Source organism: Colletotrichum tamarilloi (genome assembly GCF_030869305.1).
Source record: "Colletotrichum tamarilloi strain Tom-12 chromosome Unknown Scaffold_29.1, whole genome shotgun sequence".
NCBI lineage: Eukaryota > Fungi > Ascomycota > Sordariomycetes > Glomerellales > Glomerellaceae > Colletotrichum > Colletotrichum tamarilloi.
The window spans coordinates 166,497-186,117 of record NW_026849412.1 but is presented as its reverse complement, the minus strand read 5'-3'; the positions used below and the strand labels follow the sequence as shown (position 1 = coordinate 186,117).

The 19,621-nt window shown below is 53.6% G+C and overlaps 3 protein-coding genes across 3 annotated transcripts; 1 reads left to right on the top strand and 2 right to left on the bottom strand.

Moving 5' to 3' along the window:
* Positions 1-739: 739 nt before the first annotated feature.
* Positions 740-4,319, bottom strand: CTAM01_08382 (peptidase family M1; the record flags this gene model as incomplete). Its single annotated transcript, XM_060524402.1, has 4 exons — positions 740-1,358; positions 1,409-3,349; positions 3,481-3,707; positions 4,221-4,319. 4 exons carry the CDS (start codon positions 4,317-4,319, stop codon positions 740-742), a joined length of 2,886 nt encoding a protein of 961 aa, XP_060380915.1.
* A 186-nt stretch (positions 4,320-4,505) lies between these two features.
* Positions 4,506-4,865, top strand: CTAM01_08381 (uncharacterized protein; the record flags this gene model as incomplete). The annotated part of the gene is made up of 1 exon (XM_060524401.1): positions 4,506-4,865. One exon carries the CDS (start codon positions 4,506-4,508, stop codon positions 4,863-4,865), a length of 360 nt encoding a protein of 119 aa, XP_060380914.1.
* An 835-nt stretch (positions 4,866-5,700) lies between these two features.
* On the bottom strand, positions 5,701-8,751 carry CTAM01_08380 (IQ calmodulin-binding domain-containing family protein; the record flags this gene model as incomplete). Its single annotated transcript, XM_060524400.1, has 1 exon — positions 5,701-8,751. One exon carries the CDS (start codon positions 8,749-8,751, stop codon positions 5,701-5,703), a length of 3,051 nt encoding a protein of 1,016 aa, XP_060380913.1.
* Positions 8,752-19,621: the final 10,870 nt, after the last annotated feature.

Sequence of the window (19,621 nt, the reverse complement as noted above, 5' to 3'; positions counted from 1 at the left end):
GGCGGATGTGTATGGAATGAAAAGATATGCATGATTTTGCACGGGTTTCGGCGTTTGAATGGGGTGTTGATCGGGCTAATCTCAGGCCTCTCATGGAAGTTCCTCTTCGGAGAGTGGTTTCATGATGGACGGATGGGCTTTTTGTGTTTTTGTGTCTTCTTTTATAGTCTTCTGAGCTTCTCTTTGCAAAAGCGTACATTAGGTTTCGAGGAACAAGACGCAAGGAAAGCAGGCTACCTAGCTAGCTATAGGCGCGACTTGCTTTCCCTGGGCGTCTCGAATGTATAAATAATGAAACGTGCGATGTTGCCCAAATTACATTATGCTCCCCTCGTATGGCTCCCGATGTTGAAAAACGAAGGTGATGGGTCTGAAGATGAGGCCATTGCTCTGGAATTTTCGCTGGTCGTTGGACAGGTCGTTTAGTTCGCTGCAATTCGTAAACATCCATAGGTGATTAAGCGGTCTAGTCAAAAGTTGTCATTGACCATCGTGGTTGGTTGTGAGGTTCTCACTGCAATTTCGACTGCCCTCGGGCCAGGGGGATTGACATCGTATCACTTCAGATTGCATCAACAGACAAACGAAGGAAGACCACAGACGTAGTAACGTAAATAATGATTGGATTTTTTTTTGCTTTTCCACAAAAAGCTAGCATTCTGTAGCTAGCTGACTACAACTTGGACGGAATATTCCCTTTCTGTACTCCTCCAGTTGTCGCCAATTCATCCCCGTCGATTCACGCATACTTGTTGGCGACGAGCCACTCCTTCAGCTTAGCAGCGTCACGCTCGCGGTACGCGGCGCGACCACGGACCTTGTCCTTGACGGTCTCGAGGGTACGGGCGAAAGCGCTCGTGTCCTTGTCGGCGAAGAAGGCCTCAATGTCCTTGACGGACTCAAAGTCGGTGAACTTGCCCAGGGAGACCTGGATGAAGCGGTCAACGACAATGGGGTTGCCGAGCTTGGCGAGGCAGGCCTCCCAGTTGTTCTTGACATAGTCCCACTGGATCTGGCGGGCGACCGAGTTGCCGGCGAGAGCGGAGCCGAGGGAGTGCATGTCGGCGGACGGGACGGAGTCCGAAGCCGGGGCGGGCGGGGACTTGTTGAAGAGGAAGGGGAGCAGGTTGTTCTTGATGATGTTCTCATCGCGGACGAAACCAAGGTTGGAGAGGCAGATCTCCTTGCCGTCGATGGCGGGGGTGGTGAACCACTCCTTCTTCAAGGCCTCGACGGCACGGGCCGTGTCGTTCTTGATGGCGACGCGGAAGACGGGCGTGCGGAGAGCGGGGTGCAGGGGGTTAGACTCGGGTGACTCAACCCAGGCGTTGAAGCGCTTGGTGGCCTCCTCGGTGACACTACGGTTGTTAGTACTTGTATAGACTCATCAATGGTGGATAATATTTACCCAGCGTGGCCGTTGACACCAGCAGTCAGGAGGACTCTCTTGCGGAGAAGTCCGTCAAGGTAGCTCTCGCCCTCGGGGAATTCCCAGCCCATCTTGGCCACGACGTCGTTGATAAGCTTCAACGTGAAAGTCTCCAGACCCTTCTTGATCGTCTCGTCATCGCTGAAGATGGACTTGACAAGTGCGATAGAGTCAAGGACCTGACTCCACACGAGGTAGTTGTCCTCCTTGGCGAAGCCTTGGACGAAGGACAGAAGAGCCGCGGTGGTGCCGTAGCCAGAGAAGGCAAGGTCGGCGGAGGAGCCGATGATGGCAATCTTGTCCTCGGTGGTGAGGCGATCCAGCTGCTGTCCGAGCTTCAGAAGACGCTCAGGGGGGTAGTTGACACGGTAGAAACCGGAAGATCCAGAGTTGAGCTTGTAAAAGTCCGTGTCGATATCACGGATCGTGTCCTCCTTCTTCTCGAGAGACAGGGAGGTAACACCCTTGGTGCCGACCTTACCCTCAATCTCAAGGGGAATCCACCAGGTGGTCTCGTCGTCTTCGGGCTTGACGTCGCCAGTGGAAAGGAAACGAGACTGCTTAACGGAGATCTGGCCGGGCTCCTCGGCGACGGTCAGAACGGGGTGACCAATCTTGGAAATCCAGGGGCCCATGAGCTTGTTCACATCCTTGCCGGACGCCTCAGTGAGAGCATCCCACAACGCCTTGGTCTTGGCGTTGCCGTACTGGTGGGCCTTCAGGTAGTTGGAGACACCCTTGAGGAAGGTCTCGACACCGAGGTGGTTGGCGAGCATGCGAATGGCCGAGCAACCCTTGAGGTAGCTGATGTGGTCGAAAATCTGGTTGACATCAAGGGCGTCCTTGACAGGCACGTGGATGGCATGACTGGCTCTGATGCCATCAAGCTTGAAGGCCATCTCCATACCCTCGTTGACAAACTGAGACCAAACCTGCCACTCGGGGTGCAGGTAGTCTGTCGCGTGCCATCCAACCCAGGTGGCGAAACCCTCGTTCAACCACAGCTCATCCCACCAGTCCATGGTGACCAGGTTGCCGAACCACTGGTGAGCCAGCTCGTGAGCGACAACGTAAGCGACACGGTTGCGGTACCTGGCCTCGGACGTCTTCTCGTCGAAGAGGACGGCGGTAGTGCGGTAGGTGACGAGACCCCAATTCTCCATGGCTCCGTGTGTGAACTCGTGGACGGCCAACAGGTCGGCCTTGGGCAGGGGGTACTCGATGCCAAAGATGTCGGAGAAGAAGTCGATGATGCGGGGCGCGTGCCACAGAGCATAACGGCCCTGCTCCTTCAGGCCACGGGTGGTGTAGACACGAACGGGCAGCTGCTTGCCGTTGTAGCGGCGCTCGGTGAACTCCTCAACGTACTCAAAGTCACCAACAGCCCAGGCGAGGAGGTATGTGGACATCTTGGGGCTGGTCTCGAAGGAAACCAGCTGCCAGCCCTCCTTGGTCTTCTTGGTGTCCTTGACGGGCATGTTGCTGAGGGCGACCTGGTCGTCGGGGATCTCAATCTCAAAGTCAAAGGTGGCCTTGAGGTTAGGCTCGTCGAAACAGGGGAAGGCCCGACGGGCGTCGCAAGACTCGAACTGTGTGCTGAACATGTAGTGCCACTCGTCGTCGCGGGGAACAGACTTGGCGGGCTCGGCGGCGGGCTTGTACTTGCTGCGGTAGAAGCCAGCCATCTCGTTGTTGATGATGCCCTCAAAGTCAATGGTCAGAACAGCCTTTTGCGCCTGGGGGATCTCCTCGTCAAAGGTGACGGTAGCGCGCTGCTGCTTCTCGCCATAGCTGAAGTTGGTGGACTCCCATGATTGCGTCGACTTGGTGTGGCCGACGGCGATCTTTGCGCTGAGCAGCTTGATCTCGAGGGCGTTGAGGACAATCTCCTTGGTAGGCTTGACAACCTCGGCGTCGATGCTGTGGGGCGCAAGCAAGAGGTTAGCATCCCGGGAACGTCTTTGAAGTGCTGGTTGCAGCTCGTGCTGAAGTTGAAGCTGAAGCTGAAGCTCGGAGCTCAGGCGGAGTGAGGGGTAGGGGTGTATCCTTACGTCACGGTTCCCTTGTAAGTCCAGTCCTTGAAGTTGAGGTCACGGAGGGAAAGGACGTAGTGGGAGGGCCGAATGGACTCGGGGAGAACTTCGCGATCAGCCATGTTGCCGACTCTGCTGGCGTACAGTGCCTTGTCGGATGTGGTGATTGTCGAGCAGTAGTTGCGGTGGGAAGCGGGTGCGGGGAAGGAAGAAGGTCGGCGGTAGCTATTTGTCCGCGAGGCGAGCTTTATGTCAGTTTCGTACCCTTGGGGTGGTTAAGGGTAGGCTGCAAAGAGGAGTAGTAAGACAAGGAGGACAATAGGAAAATGGGAGGACGGAGGAAGAGGAAAGAAGAGTAAGGTGGTAGTAGTGGTAGCAGGAGGGAGGCGGAAGAAAAAAAAGAAGAGTAGTGTAATGGATACGATCAGAGTAGAAGCTGTGCCAGCTCCACAAGAGAGTGCCTTCCTACTTGGGATTATGGGCAAAGCGGCAAGCGGCAAATGGGACGACTGGCGCGTGGTAGTAGACTCTCAGGTACTGAGGCAGATATCCGGATTGGTGGTATGGTTGTGGGTTTGGATCAAGGTGAAGGAGAGAGTTCCGGGGTGGATCGATGGTGATGCTCCGAGGTGAGGGGCAACGAGGGGCACACAAAAGGTCCCTGCATGGGTCAAGCTGGTAGGTAGCTCTCCTGCGTTCTGGGGCTGTCCACTCCTGTCCACTCATTGAGTGAGGTAAGCGTGGAGTATGCCGCCCACCACAAGCAAGGCGCCGCTACGCTCGACTTGGTCCACGGGTGCGCGCAGGCCACTAATACCTTCCGGTACAGGCAGTCCAGGAACACCCGTTTCTACCATCGTTGCTGTTCCATTACCAAAGAGTAAGGTAAAGCACAGAGTAAATCAAGGTCTACTAGGCCTTTGTTATCCGAGATGAGGGTACTTCGGAAAAAATAGAAAGGTCCCAACAGATAGAAAGGTGGCCATTCAACGAAGGGGAACCTTGAAACCAAAAGAAAGCAGACCAGACAAACTTACCTTGCAATGAAGGCATCGCGAGCAATCCGTCCGATAGTGGAAGCCGAGGAACAGAGAGCATTAGACGTAGATGTGGTGGAAGCTGCTGCCTTGAGGACAGTCGAATTCGAGAAGTGGCGTCTGAAGCCGATGTTGTACGAGCATGATGAAGAAAAAGAAGCCGGCGCCGATGAGCCAAAAGAGGACGATGATGTTGGTGTTACAAGAAGTGATGGCAGTAGTGGACGTGGTACAGATACACAGCAGCCGCGGACCAGACCGCGCGCCGCAGGACCAAACGTCCGTCCGGCCAGCTGCCCGATCGGGTTCATCCTGTTTGATCGGTCCGCCCAGGACGGACTGGACGCAGAAACGAAAGGCCTATAGAGCTGAGCTGGTGATGAGGTTGAGGCAGGTGGCAATTGCCTCAGTGCATCGTCGCTACCGATTCCTTCTTCACGCTGGTTGGAATACTTTGTAGATAAATCTCTGTACGAGGACGGGACAGACTCAGGAGGTCACACAGCCTGTCAACTCGGACGCTTCGGCGCGGGAATTAGCCTGTTTAGGCAGAAAACGGGGCTAACTGCTGCTGGTACGAGGCTGTGGTGGCTTGTGCTCAACCATAAGTTCCCTCGATGGAAAAAAAAAAAAAAGTTGAATTGCTCAACGCCGACGACAAGCGAGATGACCTCGGTACGACTGCCCCCATATAGGGTAGGTAGATATCTGTATGCTTTGAGGTATGAATGAGTGGAATTCCATAAGTTCAGTTAATTAATAACATATCACAGTCTCAAGCGAAGTAAGAACGAACCGAAAAGATATATAGCTGTAATGTGAACCATTGTTGCTCTTCCTCTGCAACGCTCAATGTATAAAGTCCTCCCCCGCTATGGCATCCCAAAACCTCTAATATTCGCTTGGTATAACACATCGTCAAACGCGATCGATGCCTACCTATAGTGCTTCCCTTCCCTTACCTCCAGACAAATTCCCTCCCAACACTCTGAGCGCGCTAATTCACAAGATACCCAATGCGTCCCAACCATGCCATGAAAAACGGCCTCGAAAGCAGCCAATCACACACCGTAACGCCTGCCCCCATTCGATCCCGAACAAGTACATCATTACGTCGTCAAGAGAAAAACTTCTCAAGAATGCCTCCTCCTCTACTCGTATATCGTACCATGCATACACACGTGCTCTTCGTCTTGCAACCTTATGCCGAACTGCCGGCGCTGGCGCTGGCGCCCGTCGCTCCTCCCTCCGCCGCCACCTTGGCCGCGACTTCGTTCCACCACGATCCGTGGGCCGCTCTGTCGACGGCTCCGACCTTGGATATCTCGTCCAGCATCTCCCGAACCTGCACCGCGAACTCCGCCAGGCCAAGACCCGCCAGCTTCTCATGCGCAGTCGTAGCCGCGTTGAGCTTCTCCTTTGTTGATCCAGCAGTCAGCCTGGCATTCATGTGGCCCCTGAGCCTGGCCAGGAGAAGCCGCAGAACGGGTTCTGTCGGCTCGATGCTCTTCTTCATCGAGTCTTGGCTAGCCTTCAGCACCTTGGTAACGAGGGCTTTCAGGTGCGTCTTGGTCGCTGCTGGCATAGACCTGCCAGCCTCGAGTGCCGCCATGACACCCTGTACCGTCGATTCGACATTGTCGTGATCTGCCTCAAGCACCGCTGTGATCCGTGTCGGCTCCGTCTTCCACGGCGTGCGGACGTCTCGCTTCAGGAGGTTCTTGCATTGCAGTAAAATGGCCCCGGTGGTGACTATACGCTGCGAGGCCAGGGACAACCGCACCATGCGCTTGTAGTCCAGGCCCAACATCTCGGGTACTTTGTCAACGGCGATTGGAGCCGGCTGCGTGAAACTGTCGACGAGCAGCTGTGCGTATATTTTGTCGTCCGTTGGCCGATTCTTGGGGTGATTGATGCCCTCCGGGTCTCTCTTTCGAGCCTCCGCCAGAACCTTGGAGCGTGCAGAACGCCAGGCCGTCTCGGCCGCGCTCAAATCGTGTGCACCGCTCTCAAGCGCCCCAGTGAATCTCTTCCTCTCATATCCTGTTGCAGACTCAATCAACTGGGGAGCTGCAGTGGAGAACATGTAGTTGACGTAGTCGCACAACATGAAATCGACAAATTCTGTCAATGCTTCCACCCGATCAACCAAGCTCCCGTTTTGAAGTTTGTTTTCCACCAAATCCTTGGCCTCATCGTCGCGGAATGGCGCGCACAACTTGGGCAAGAGGTTTGCCATGGAAGTAAAAAACTTCTCATATGAGAAGTTCCCCATCTGGAACTGCCGCTCGGCCACCTCGACATCCAGTATCTCACTAATCGTTGTGTGCATGTAGGCACCGGGCTTGACGAGCCGCTGCAGATTGTCCTTGAGATACTTCATCATGATGACAAAATATGCAAAGCTAGCGTCCATATTGTCTTCCTCAATGCTTGCTCTCATTCCGGCAAATAGGGGTATCTGGACGGCAGCGTGGTGTTCCCGGTATTCGCTTGAAGGGATGCGGTATTCTCGGTTAATGGCAAGCTCGTGGACGACAATCCTGTTATCGGGCAACAGGCCGCCGAACCCAGGCTTGATCTCAATGGGCTGTGGTTTGGTATGACCCTTGGCCGGCGTGGGCGGCGGTGTCAAGGTCTGCGAATCCGGCGACACAAGGCTTTCGGCAGTAGCGGAAGCCTCTCCGGGCACGTTTTCGGCGACCCGAGGCTTCATATCGCCAGTGGGCTTCTTTGCGGCTCGTGCCTTGCGAGCCTTGCGAACGGCATCGCCAATCATCTTCTTGCCCTTTTCCTGGCCCGCAAGCTTCTTGATCCGCACAATCAGCTGAACTTGATTGCTCTTTATGCTCTCTCGGTATTGCTCAGCGGCCGCGTCTTCGGTGCTTTCCTGGACTGTCTGCAAAATCATGTCCAGCTCAACAAACTGCAAGAGCATTAGCTGAACAAGAGACTCCGAGTCCCGAGACTTCCATGCAAGGAACGCATTGTAGAAAGTGGCATAAATCTCGGGCAGTGCACTACGTAGAGTTGGCGGGGGGGTATAATTGTTGGCTGCGGTCAGACGCGACATGATGTTCTCGAAAGAAATTAGGAGATCTCGGGCTTTCGTCACGAGGTCCTGCAGCTGTGGATTAGCAAGGTCATTACGGGGCATTGGTTGAGGCTGTGACAATCCAACCTGTTCCCTATCCCCCGTGCCGTCCTTGTTACTCAGAACCTGCGTGGGGTGGCCCAGAATGAGGAAAGCGCTGAGAAATGTGCGAACGGCGGCCATCTCCTCAACCGACCCCGTCTCGCCCTCCTGCAAGCCGCATATCCTGAGGATACGGGCGGTCTGTACGAGGACCTCTTCTTGCGCCAACAGCTCGAGTACTTGGTCAAAAGACGTGTCCCGCACGCCGTCAATGGTGATGCCTAACCCGGAGAACTCAGCAACAGTCTTTCTCCTCATGAGGCTCTTCCACCACCATTGCAGTTTTTCGGCTGCTTCAGGCTCACTCAACACCCGAGCACGCTTCTCGTCAGAGGTATTCGAAGAGGCCTCGGCGGGCTTCCGCGACATGAGACTCTGGCCTCGCGCCCTCTTGGTGGCATTACGGCCCTTTAGCTCTTCTCTCCGCCGCTCGGCCTCGGCCAAGCGTTCTTCCATCTGAACGCGGAGCTTGACCAGTTCCTGTTCTCTCTTGCCCTTCATGGTCTCGGCAACGGCCTTCGCCCTCTTGACCTCCTCGGCACAGGAAGCCACGATCTCGGCTAGGTTGCGCTCCCGGGCTTGTTGGGCAGCAATAGCTCGTTCTTCGGATAGGGAGGTGTCGCGGTGGCTGGCCTTGGCCATGGCGGCTCTCAGACGAACCTTTTCGGCGTGGGCAGCTCGGTCGGCGAGGCGTGCTTTTCGGTCTTCGAGAAAGGACGTGCGCCGGAGGTGCTGTGCAATGTGCTTGCTCTGGTCAGAGTCTCCATGGCGGGTGAAGGTCTGGGTCGAGGAACAGCGGGAATGTGCAGAAGAGATGGAGTTGCGGCGGGAAGAGGCTGCTGAGTCCTTGCGACGGGTCTGGGAGGGCCGGTAGAAGCGGGCGGCGATGTGCGGAGGCGGGGTGAAGATGCGGCCGTCAGTGTCGTCCATCTCCTCGTCGGAGGTCGGGGGCATGGATAGGTCAACGTCGGCTCCCTCCATGGTTGACGATGGTGAGCCAACAGACTCCTCTAGATTGCGCGAAGGGTCGGTGAGGTCTGCCGAGGGGCGACGCATGTTGTATGGCGTGCCTCCTAGCTTGGATGTTTCGGAGGTTCGAGCGGTTGCGGTTTCGCAATGGTTGATGCAGTAAAAGACGATATTTGGCGAGCGAAAGGGCGGCAAAGGTGGTGATGATATAGTTAGGTCGGATGCTCTCAAGAGAGAGAAGGTTTCCGAGTGATACAGGAGTCACCAGGGGTTGTGTGTCGTGTTGTAGTCGCAGTCGCGGTTGGTGGTCGAGGGGGAACCGGTCGGGTCGCCCAAACAAGGTGGATCGGGCTGAAGCCTGGGATTAAGCCAAGGTGCCTAGTAGGCAGGCAAGCGAATGGATTTCGGCTGTCGATTTTTTGGGGGGAATAACAACCACAACAGAAAGGTGTTGCAAGGGGAGGGCTGGTCCTTTAATTTTCTGGTCCCGAGAAACGAAAAACGACTGGGTATAAGACAGAACCGAAAAGGTCAGAAGAAGGCGTCTGCCGTATGAGGGACGAAGGTAGTGGTATGTGAAGTCGGAAAGTCAAGAAGTTCGCATTGCAACCTTGGGGGGAAGTCAAGGAAAGCCCGAGGAAATCATGGCTGGCGGCCGGGCTGCGGGAGGTGCTGGCGTTAGGTTGGTGGTGGATGGTGAGGAGTGGTGGTGGTGCTTGGTGCGTGCCGAGTGGTGTAACAAGTGCGAATGGATGGCTGGGCTTGTGTGTTTGTGTTGTGTTGTGTGTGTGGACTGTGGACCGACTTGCTGGGAATGGAATGACGGAAGCTTCCAGTTTCCCATACCTTGGCCACTAATTGTGAATTTCACCCTCCGCCGTCCCTCCTCTTGCGGCTTTGCCCTGCTGACCGAGCATTTGGGGCCATTGGCGCCCTCAGGATCTGCAGGTATGACAAACAGTGCACTATCCACCGATATGCACTAGCGTCCTTCCATCTTTAGCGAAGCTAGCGTGCTCCCGACTCTTTCCAGCCTAGATCCCACCACACTCCAGCCCCCCCACGGTGATACTTATCCGAACTCTACACGGAAGACCCGGAGCCGATGATACTCTGTCTTACATTCAGTCCGGATAACGCACTCTCATGTGATTTATTCTGCGTTGGTCTGTTGGCTTGACCGGGTACTTTTCATCGTACATCTTTGGCTGCCTTGTTTTCGTTCCTGGTCGAAACGGTACATGTCCCGTAACGAAGCAAGCGAGAACTGCAGGTGCAAGATCGCGGGTCCATGCCGGATTAGGAAAGACGTTGGCGTCATAATCCAGCCAAGATGCTCATGATGCGACTCTAGTCACGTGGATGTGCCCGGCCCCGAGGACCACCGACGACAACCTACTGCGTAAGCCACCACCGGCCGCCACGGACACTCCAAACGGTTGTGGCGCCGTCCCGGACCGTATTCACGAATAATGTCCTACCCTCGGCCACCCCAACATCTTCCGCTCTCCCGCTGTTGTGGTAGCTCGCACCCTCCAGATTAGCTTGCGATTCATGTCCCAGCGGTTGTGTGCTTCTGGTAACCCGACCGAACACACGATGTGACGCCTTAGACTCGGGGCTTGCTGTTGGACTGCGCACTAACACGGCTAGTCGGTGATCGACCTTCGAGAAACATTTCCGTTTGTCTACCTCGTTTCAAAAGACGTGCCATGTGGCATTCCGTCTCATCGGCTCTATCGTAACAACTGGCCTAAGTTGCGGAAACCTGATCATATCACTACCGCTGCAACTGATCATCTTCGCTGGTTATTTTCATGTACTCCTTGGAGACCTTAATATAATATACAGAGCATCCCATGACCATGATGACAATAATAAGACAGGCAGCAGTATGAGAAGCAACTTGTCAAATGGACCGGCTGATTGCCCGGCTAGTTCGCTTCAAGTTTGGTTCGGTTTATCGTGGCTTGATTCCCATGGGTATATTGGGTCCCCGCGGGTTTTGGGTATTTAGGTCCCATGGGAACGGGTTTTGGGTCCCCATGGGTTTCAGTACCTATTGAAGACCGTATAATCCTAGGCAGCGGCATTCACAAGTCAATAAACCACATTCTCGTGCTACCAGATTGTCTGAGGTTCAAGGACTGCGTACTTGACCACGTCCTCATGTTCCGACACAAGCCTCTTACTCAGTCTTTTGCCCTCTTCTACCCTGTTGTGATCAAGGAAGTTATCCAGAGATCAATCGACTTCCTCAAAGCATGAAATCAGCATAAGTAGCCACCGCCACGTAACTTAGTCGAGTCCATCTTCCTCGGAGTAGCTTGATCTCGAGCCTCAAGCAACTCGTACGGCCTCTGAGAAGCTCAACCTCATACTATACTTCGCCCTCCCAGTGAAGGATCAAATGGACGCCATTTTTTATTGACTTGTGAAGGACTCGGATCTCAAGTAAATGACTTGCTATGCTGTTGCAATTGGCACATCACAGTCTACATGGCATTCCCGTTGTCATCAAGTGGCTATAGTTCCTATTCGAGGGCCATTGATCCATCACATTTCTTCAAGCCCAAAACTAGCCAGATATCAATGCCAAATCGTGACAGAGTGCCCAGACCGGGGTGAAGAAATTGATGTTAACTAAGGTGAATACATCTAGCGAGCTGAATAATAATGATAACGACCGACCACTTGTTGTATGTGTCCATCAAAGTCTACATCTCTGCGTGAGGATTAAGTCTCTACTGTGTACCCAAGTCAATGGGTGAGGTGCAGGTAAGGTATGTTCGGCGTCGTAGCTATACACTTATCTAATCTCAAACTCCATCATCAACACTCAACATCAATCCAAATCACTAGACAATGAAACACATAGGGGAGACCGCAGCATGTCATGGCTCATCTACGTTTATTCAAAGCCTATGCTGGCTGTTTTGGCCGGTGAGCTTTCACGCGGAGCGATATTGGCGTTCTACAGATGAAGTAAAAGGCTTACATCAGAGAGCGGAGAGATCAGAGCTAGCTTCATACATCCAATATAACCCCCAGGGATATCTAATCTCATTGATAGATTTGGTTCATCAGACGCGCTCACAATTGCTGACGACCGTAGGCATTAGACGGGTTCGACCGCCACATCCACTCGAGAGCGTTGCTTCAGATCTCCGAAAGCCCCGTTGCTCGCTTGGAGATCATGCGAAAGAAGATAAATCCGAGCCCCAATTCCACCATAACCTCTCAGGAAACAAGCCACTCGTCCGCCCAGGTCATGACTTCTACTAAAGCAGCAGTTTAGCCAAATCTCGAACTTACACCCAAAGAGTTTGAAGCGTGGATCACAAGTCCATCAAGAGCATTCAACACCACTATATAACGCAGAAGCTCCAAATTTTCTTCGTCAGACATTCAGGTCTAATTTGCGTAGATTGGTAAACTTGTGGGAGAGGCAGGGGGTATCCGTAGGAGCCAGATGACGACGTACACGCTTCTCAACGAGTAGGGGATAATTCGATCGCAGTGTGCTACTCGGCTGCTAGACGGGTCCTCCAAATTCCAGCTCAAGCAGATAAGTTAATTCGTTACCCTCACAAAGTGGCAAGGTCCCCTCATTCCGACAAAAGGCGATTGTAGAGAAGAGGCTGCGGGAAGCCGAAAGCTTGGGGGGAATAGGAACGTTGAGATACATCTTCTTCCAAACGACAAACAGCAGAAAGGAAAAAAGAAAGCCAAAATAAGTATAACGACGAGGCTCTCCCTCAAACACCACCTCGCAGTGCCGAGCTGGATACTTGCTCTCCCACCTCCTAATCGTCTACCAGCACCCGTAGTCTTCTCCTACGTCGAGCCTGTCACGGCCCTTCGTGGATGACCACCCTCCCCACATCAGCTCGGGTGATCTTTCGATGCTACTCAATCAGGACTTCCCTGTGAGTTGTATTTCGCGTCTGTGATTCATCAGCGTCAAGAGAAGCTCTAGCACCGCGTCAATTGTCAACTCTTAATGTACCGAAGCCAAGGATATCTACCTGTATAGGCATGAGCCGAGATCGTCATACGTAACCCAGCTCTTGTCCCCTGGCTCTTTCCCACGCCTAGAATGAAAGTACTACACCGATGGGAAACAGGAGCCCTCGTGAATGCCCTGGAACTTATGTCTCAGGAGTGATTCATTGCCTCCTACTTCCCCCTCGACCGCAACGGAACTCAAAAGAAGGGGCCACAAGCGCTCAGGGGGAAGGTTTCGAGACGGGCGGAACCTCGAGAAGAGAGAGAACCAAGATGCACTAGTTTGATTTCGTATTTGGGGATCTAGTTGGCGGTGCGCTTCTACGTATAAAGAATTCTCCCCCTTCCGGCAAGTTTCATGAATAGTACCATACTTTCGAGACGTGTAGTTGAATGGGCTCTTCCATCCCCGGTTCAGAGTTCAACCTCAGCACACGGTTGATAGTACGCTGATGTACTCACTAGAGCAGACGAGAGGTCATACAAGCATGGTTTTCAACGATACGTGTTGTAATATTCGTAGCAATGGTGGATCTGGAAGGTGCTCTGGGCCGTACAAATAGTCCTTCGCCATACTACTGCGCAGTTCAATACAGATTATCGAACTTCATCCAGGCCGAGAGGCTGGCCCTGCTAACGTACATTCCAACAATACTTGTTTACTCGTTGAGCTATTAGAGTCATTTGGGGAGTCTGACGAACATGCTGATATGTCCACTCAAGCAACGTCAAAACAGCTACAACGTTGGCGAAGCAGACCTAGAGTTTCAAGAAGAGATTCTCATTCGAGGACATGAAAGGCGAAGGAGTATCATTCGGGATATGTAATCTCCAACTTTGCCCTGACACTGTATCAGGTGCAGGCTCTCCACGAGATTTTGCCCGCTTTAAGATCGTACTTGTTTATTTTGCTTGAATTCGTTAAGATCAACACCAGACCGTATGACGCCCGATCACCGGAAAAGCAGGTTCCCCATCGACTGTCAACTAACCCAGCAGCAAAGCCAACCTTCTCTCCGCACGTCTACTCAAAAGCCGTCGTTATTATCATAATCATCAAGAACCATTGAATTGTCGTTGCGCCGAAAGACGGCGAACGTCGGCGAAGTTGGCAAAGCTGCAACGTCCCGACACCAAAGAACTTGGAAACACGAAACGAACTTCCTCCAAGCACGCCGCCAACATTGACGCCCCGAATAGTACATGTGATTGGTGATTGTTGAGCAACTTTTCGTTAAACCAGTGACCGCGCATATTGCGAACGAATGAGCGATGCGCGTAGCTAACACCACATCAAGCCAAAACACATCCCTCACCTACACGACAAGGTCCTCTCAACCTTCCTACCTAGTACGCGACAAGGGAATCAAACGGCCTCTGACATCATAGGCAGACGCGTAGCTACTACTACGGTAGAATGTCCACAGCTATTTTCAGGATTTCCCGGGGGTGGAGTTCTTTGTTCATGTTACTTTTGTTCTTCAACGGGTTCGCCGAACTCTCAGCGTGTCATGAGCGAACCCGACGTCGCCTTGAGAGAACAAGCCAAAAAGGCGACCCCCTGTTTCTCGTCCGATGTAGCACTCATCCACTTTCTCGGTGGGTTTCTACCGCACCGGTTGTGACTTGCATCAGTAGGTAGGTAGGTAGGTTGCAGGTAGCTTTTCCACCGAAAGGGGAGCTCGAAAGTGAGTGAACCGGAGGCTGGAGAATCATTTTGAAAGTAAGGCTGAAGTGAGATTAGTGACCTGACTGGTGAGGACTGGTCCCGATTGTCATCGATCGGGAATCTTGATCTTGTTAGTTTGTTGTGCCAAGGGGCGCTCCCGCGGTTTGTTTCTGCGTTGTCTACTTTTTTTCCCACGGAAATCCAAGTCGGTTTTGAGTGAGGCTTTCTATCCGTAAAGATGCGATGGCTGCCCCACAGCCCTTCATTTGCAAACAGACGGACCCCCCAGGACAGGGCCATTATTACAATCAATCAACAGCAGTTGACGATTCTCTGGGAATGAGAATTCCAACAGAGATTAAAGCCCAAGATCGCTTGACCCAAGACAGAGCAAGAAAGCAAGTACGAGGGCAAAACATGCAGCGAGACACTTCATTGACTCGGTTCGAGTCTCACGGAGGGACATCCGCTATCCCGGTAGTACACAGCACCCAGGCTCAGGCTCGGACCGGAGCAAGAAGGTGATGGGCAACAACGTTGAACAGACACCACTGAAGGAGGGACAGCGCAGTCAGTGATCCTGGAGACAAGGCCCCGGCCTGTCTGGCGTCCGCGACAGGGCCTAAGATTAGCGGGCAGAAAAAGTAAAGAGGCCCAGGACTTTGCTGCGAGGGTGCTACAGGTGGAGAAGGTGGATACGTAGAAGTGTTCTAGATCGCAATAGACGCCAGCGTTGCAAGTTTCGGTGTGTGATATGGAACGGTTTTCCCTGGAGAGATGTGGGTGGAGATGCTCTACCTAATCCCGCGCCAGTGCCCGTGACTCTCTGTCTCTCTCTCTCTCTCTCTCCAAGGGGGGCTATGATAGTCGTCCTGGTGAGACGACCGGTGCGGGGGAGAGGAGAAGGGGTCCAGTCCGCGTTGGCTACGGCGGCCGGCTGGGCTGCCGGTTGACTCGCCCATTTTTCGTTTGATACAGCGCCGGACTTGCGGTCGGACTGTGAAGCTGATGGCTTCTGTTCAAAGCAGATCGACATCATCTTGTGCGTTGCGCGTTGAGCCAGCAGCGGAAGAGAAGTACTCCGTAGCCGTGTACGCTAGGCACAGCAGGGGTAGCGAAACGCGGCGCGGCGGCATGAGCAGCCATGCATCCAAACTTGACGGCGCGAGGTCCGTCTTGTTCGAGACAAAGACAGACCTGTAGACTTTGACGAATGGCCGCCTTTCCCGTCCATCGTGTACCGTATACGACGCGTCTCCTACGGGTGAAGACTGCCAAGACTCTAAGGCTCAAACATGAATATTTTCTTGTCAAGATACAGCCCTCGAATGCCCGCGGCGGTGCTGAAAGTGATGACGTTTCGATTACGGGTCCTGCACCGAGCAGATGGAAACCTTAGTGGTGGTACAAGAATTGCGCTGAAGAAAAGGGGGGTTCGCAGGGCTCAAGGTTGACGGTGCCGGCTGCATGACGAAAGAATAAGGCCATTTGGACGGATCGCGGATAGGTATCCGTAATCGCAGTACGAATGGACTACGAAGTAATCGGATAGAGGTGAGAGAAATCAGGGTCCATAGTGATCTGAGAGAAAACCGAGGGAGGCCAATTCCCGCTGCAGAACCGCTGGCCCTGGCCTGAAAGCACAACAAGCGTTTGAAGGCTCTAAGCGGACGAACCGCAGTTGTCCATTTGGTGACCACAGGCATCAGTGTTCTGTTGTTTCAAGCCAGTAGAAAGGCGTAAAGGCGTGTGGGTGGACACAAGGACTTGTCTCGAGTTGGGAGTTGCCGAATACACTACCTCTTGGCTTCTGTGTGCGTTGTTGATTCTGCCCAGTGGGCCAGTAGTGCTGCTGTCTTCGTGATTGTGTAGCATCCGTCCTTGGCAGCTTGATGAGCCGTTGGGGTCTGCCGCCTGCGAACCGAGAACCCTGCAGATGACACAGAGTTACTTTGGCCTGGCGCTATGCAGCCTCAGAGATAGCGCAGCCTGTACCTAGCAAATGAGAAGAGCCGTCGCTGATGAGCCGGCATCGAGTGACCGCGCAGCAAAGGACCGAGGCGAGTCGGTAATGTTGGCACTATCCCAGATTCCCAGCATCTTACGACTCGAGGAAGAGGAGTCCCGGTTGGATTGCTCCGATCAAACAAAGACTAGCAGAGTGGTGGGTGGGCGGCCTTGCGAGTAAGGTACCGTTGGCGGTGCTTCAAGTTCTTGCACGCGAGGAGTGATCTAGTGGGCCTGAAAATGTAGAGATCATTGATCATGACCGTGACGGGGCCAGAGGTGAACAGAACGTCTTTGGTAGGCTGACGGAACAGCTGAAAAGCCTCAAGGGTTCAAGGGAATGAGTGCCATGCCCGAAGTAGTGTGGCATACCTGGGAGCTAGGTCACCATCCAATTGTCGCTGGGTTGTTGAGAATGAGACAACCGGGGGATGTTTGTTGGTGTAATGACTTGATGAAGGCGCCGTCTGCCGTCTGCCGTTATCGCTCGGTGGGAGCCCCAGGACCCTGAGCTTCTGCTGCGACGGGGGATGAACAGGTTAGGGAGCGCTTGGTATGTTGACCTTGTAGCCAGTGGTGCCGCTGGTGCTGGTGTTGGTGCTGCTGCAACAGAAGACAGACTGGAAGGGAGCGAGCTGTGCAAGATGGGACGGAGCTGCGTCCGGTGCGGGTGTCCGTGTGACAGGCGTGTCCCCTGTTTCTCCAATGTGCCGTCCCTACCTAGTGCCAACTGCCCAGGAGGTTACAAGAAGCGATGGTACTCGAACGGTCAGCGAGCGGGACGCTTGGGATGCTGGGCGCACGAGCTAAGGAGGAGTGGGGATTGGTTCTTTGCTGAATCCTGATCAAAGCTGGTCAATTGTTCGTGTCGGTGAGGGAAAAACAGGGCGGCATGTCAATGCCAGTGTGCCAGATGGATGGGACGGAGTGGGAGGAACCATGGATGCGATGGACGGGTGCGATGGATGCAGAGTGAGACCCAATGGCTTGAGGCTTGAGGATCAAGGAGAGGGGCACGCTGCACGGGGGGGTTGCGACTGCGCTTTGCGGAAGGAATCCACCGGCCGAAGATGGATGCCCGGGCAGAAGTCCGGCAATCAACGGGGGAGAAACGGGTGAACGGGGGAACGGGCAGACGGGGATGGGAAAGATGAAGACTGGGGGAGTTTGGAGAACGGAAGGAAGGGCACGGGGGTGAAGGGGCGAAAGGATGGGGAAAAGATGGGAGAAATGCAAAAGATGAGGAATGCCCATATGGAATTGGTGGGCAATTTCCCATGAGCAATTCCATTGTCATCGGGCCCCCTCGCTTTCTGCATTGTAGCCCTAGGCTAGGAAGGTAGGTAGGAAGGTTGCTCAAGTCTCAGGCATCTAGACGAAAACAGTAAAGCAAGAGACATGAGGGCAAGAAAGGGGAGGGCCAAGAATGGAAAACTTGGAGAAAAGACGGGCACGGGATTCGGGAAGGGAACATGGGATATCGGGCGAGACAGCAGCGATACCTACGCAGTAGTGGCCTAGCGTGCCTACCTACGCAGTAAGGTACGTCGTCTCAGTACCTAGGTTAAGGTAGGTGGCCACGGGGGGCGTGTGGGACTCGTGGGAGTGGAGGCAACTTGTCATAAACTTGGAAATGGAAAAGAAAATGGGAAAACCCTCACCAACACAAGTGAGGGCTGAGTCGGAGCTGAAGCACAATATGGGAAAACGGTGCCACGGTGAAGGTGTTCCGTTCCAGCTGTTGTGTGCCTTCTCCAACTTTTGATTTGGCGACGTTTGGGAACTTTGCGATTACCTGTGTAAGGTAAGGTAGGTACGGAATAGACGTACCCCCACGAGACCTCACGTGCTGAGGCAATCTGCCATGGCAGCCGCCATGGATATCTCCGACCCGAACTTGTTCTTTCCCTGGGACCGCATTTGTTGTCAACGTGGAAGGTACCAACACATCCATACCTTCCGCGCGTGTATGCGTACCCATGACCTTGGGCAAGAGAACGTACTCGTAGCACCTGCCAGATTCCTCTCAAAAGTAACCAAAGTGTCTTACCTTCGTAGACCACCTTAGCTACCGTAAGGTACCTTATGTCGTATACGTATACCATCCAGCGTGTCATCCGACGGCCTGCCAAACTTGGAAAGTTGGAATGGGATTGGCGCTTCACCTGAAGGGAGATGTTTATCGATATCTCAGCGTTACCGGTGCAAATGGCCGCGTCCCCGTTTCAAGTGTGCCTGATTGTGTGTACTCGAATTGAATGTTACTCTTGTTGCTGACCGTTGAAGCCTGAGGATCTTCAAAATATCAGGTAGGTACGGATCCAGACAACGGGGCGTTGCTCTATGAACCATGTCAACATGCAAAAGCTTGCGCTGTTGTCTTCGGCGACTTTCCGGCATGATGCCCTGCCATGCTTCCATTTCACAATTCTCGTAGAAACCCATAAACAATTGTTGACGGCATCGCAGACGACAATGACTGGGAATCGGCAGGTTTGGGGACTAACCGTTGGACACCTAGTAGTCGGCGCATCATCACCACTGCATCAGGTACACGAGTCGAACAGAGTTGATGGAATAGTTCTAGGCCCTTGGGACGATGAACAGAGTTTGAGCGAATTGGGCAGACAAAGTTGCAAAGCTGATAAACTTTGCTGTGTCACGCAGCTGCCGGTAGGCTGTACATAGCTACCTGAACCTCAAGGCTCAAGGCTTCATGGTGGTCCTACTACTATGTACGTACGAATGTTCGCCGAATGGAAAGAGAGGGGCCCCACGCCGAAATGTCAGCTGAAATGGAGCACGGGTACCTGACCGTTCGTAATGCTTGCCTACGTCATTCCCCAAAGAAGGACCGTCAGCAAGGGGGGGCGGTTTGCAGAAAAGCCAATTTGGCGAGGAATCATGCCAAACTCTCGCCTCCTGGGCGAAATGGCCTGATGGTTCTATTCAGCAGATTGGACCAGAAACCATTTGCTGAAAATAGGCAACGAGGCGGATTTCGATAGCTTTGTGATTCGCGCAAGATGATCTTACGCAGTAACTACGTAGCAAGGTATGTAGAGGCTGGAACACTCATGGCTGCTAAAAAAACGGTTCCCCCAGTGCCCGTATTCGAAGGTACTGTGGTTGTGGTTGGAGCAGATACATACCCAATGCTCCCACACGAATTGAGCGCAGATGTGCGATTGGCTGGCTGGCGGCGTCGAAAAGGGGTCCAGACTCTTCGAGACTTGGGATGATGATGCTAGTTTGCTCATCTACATGGGCCCT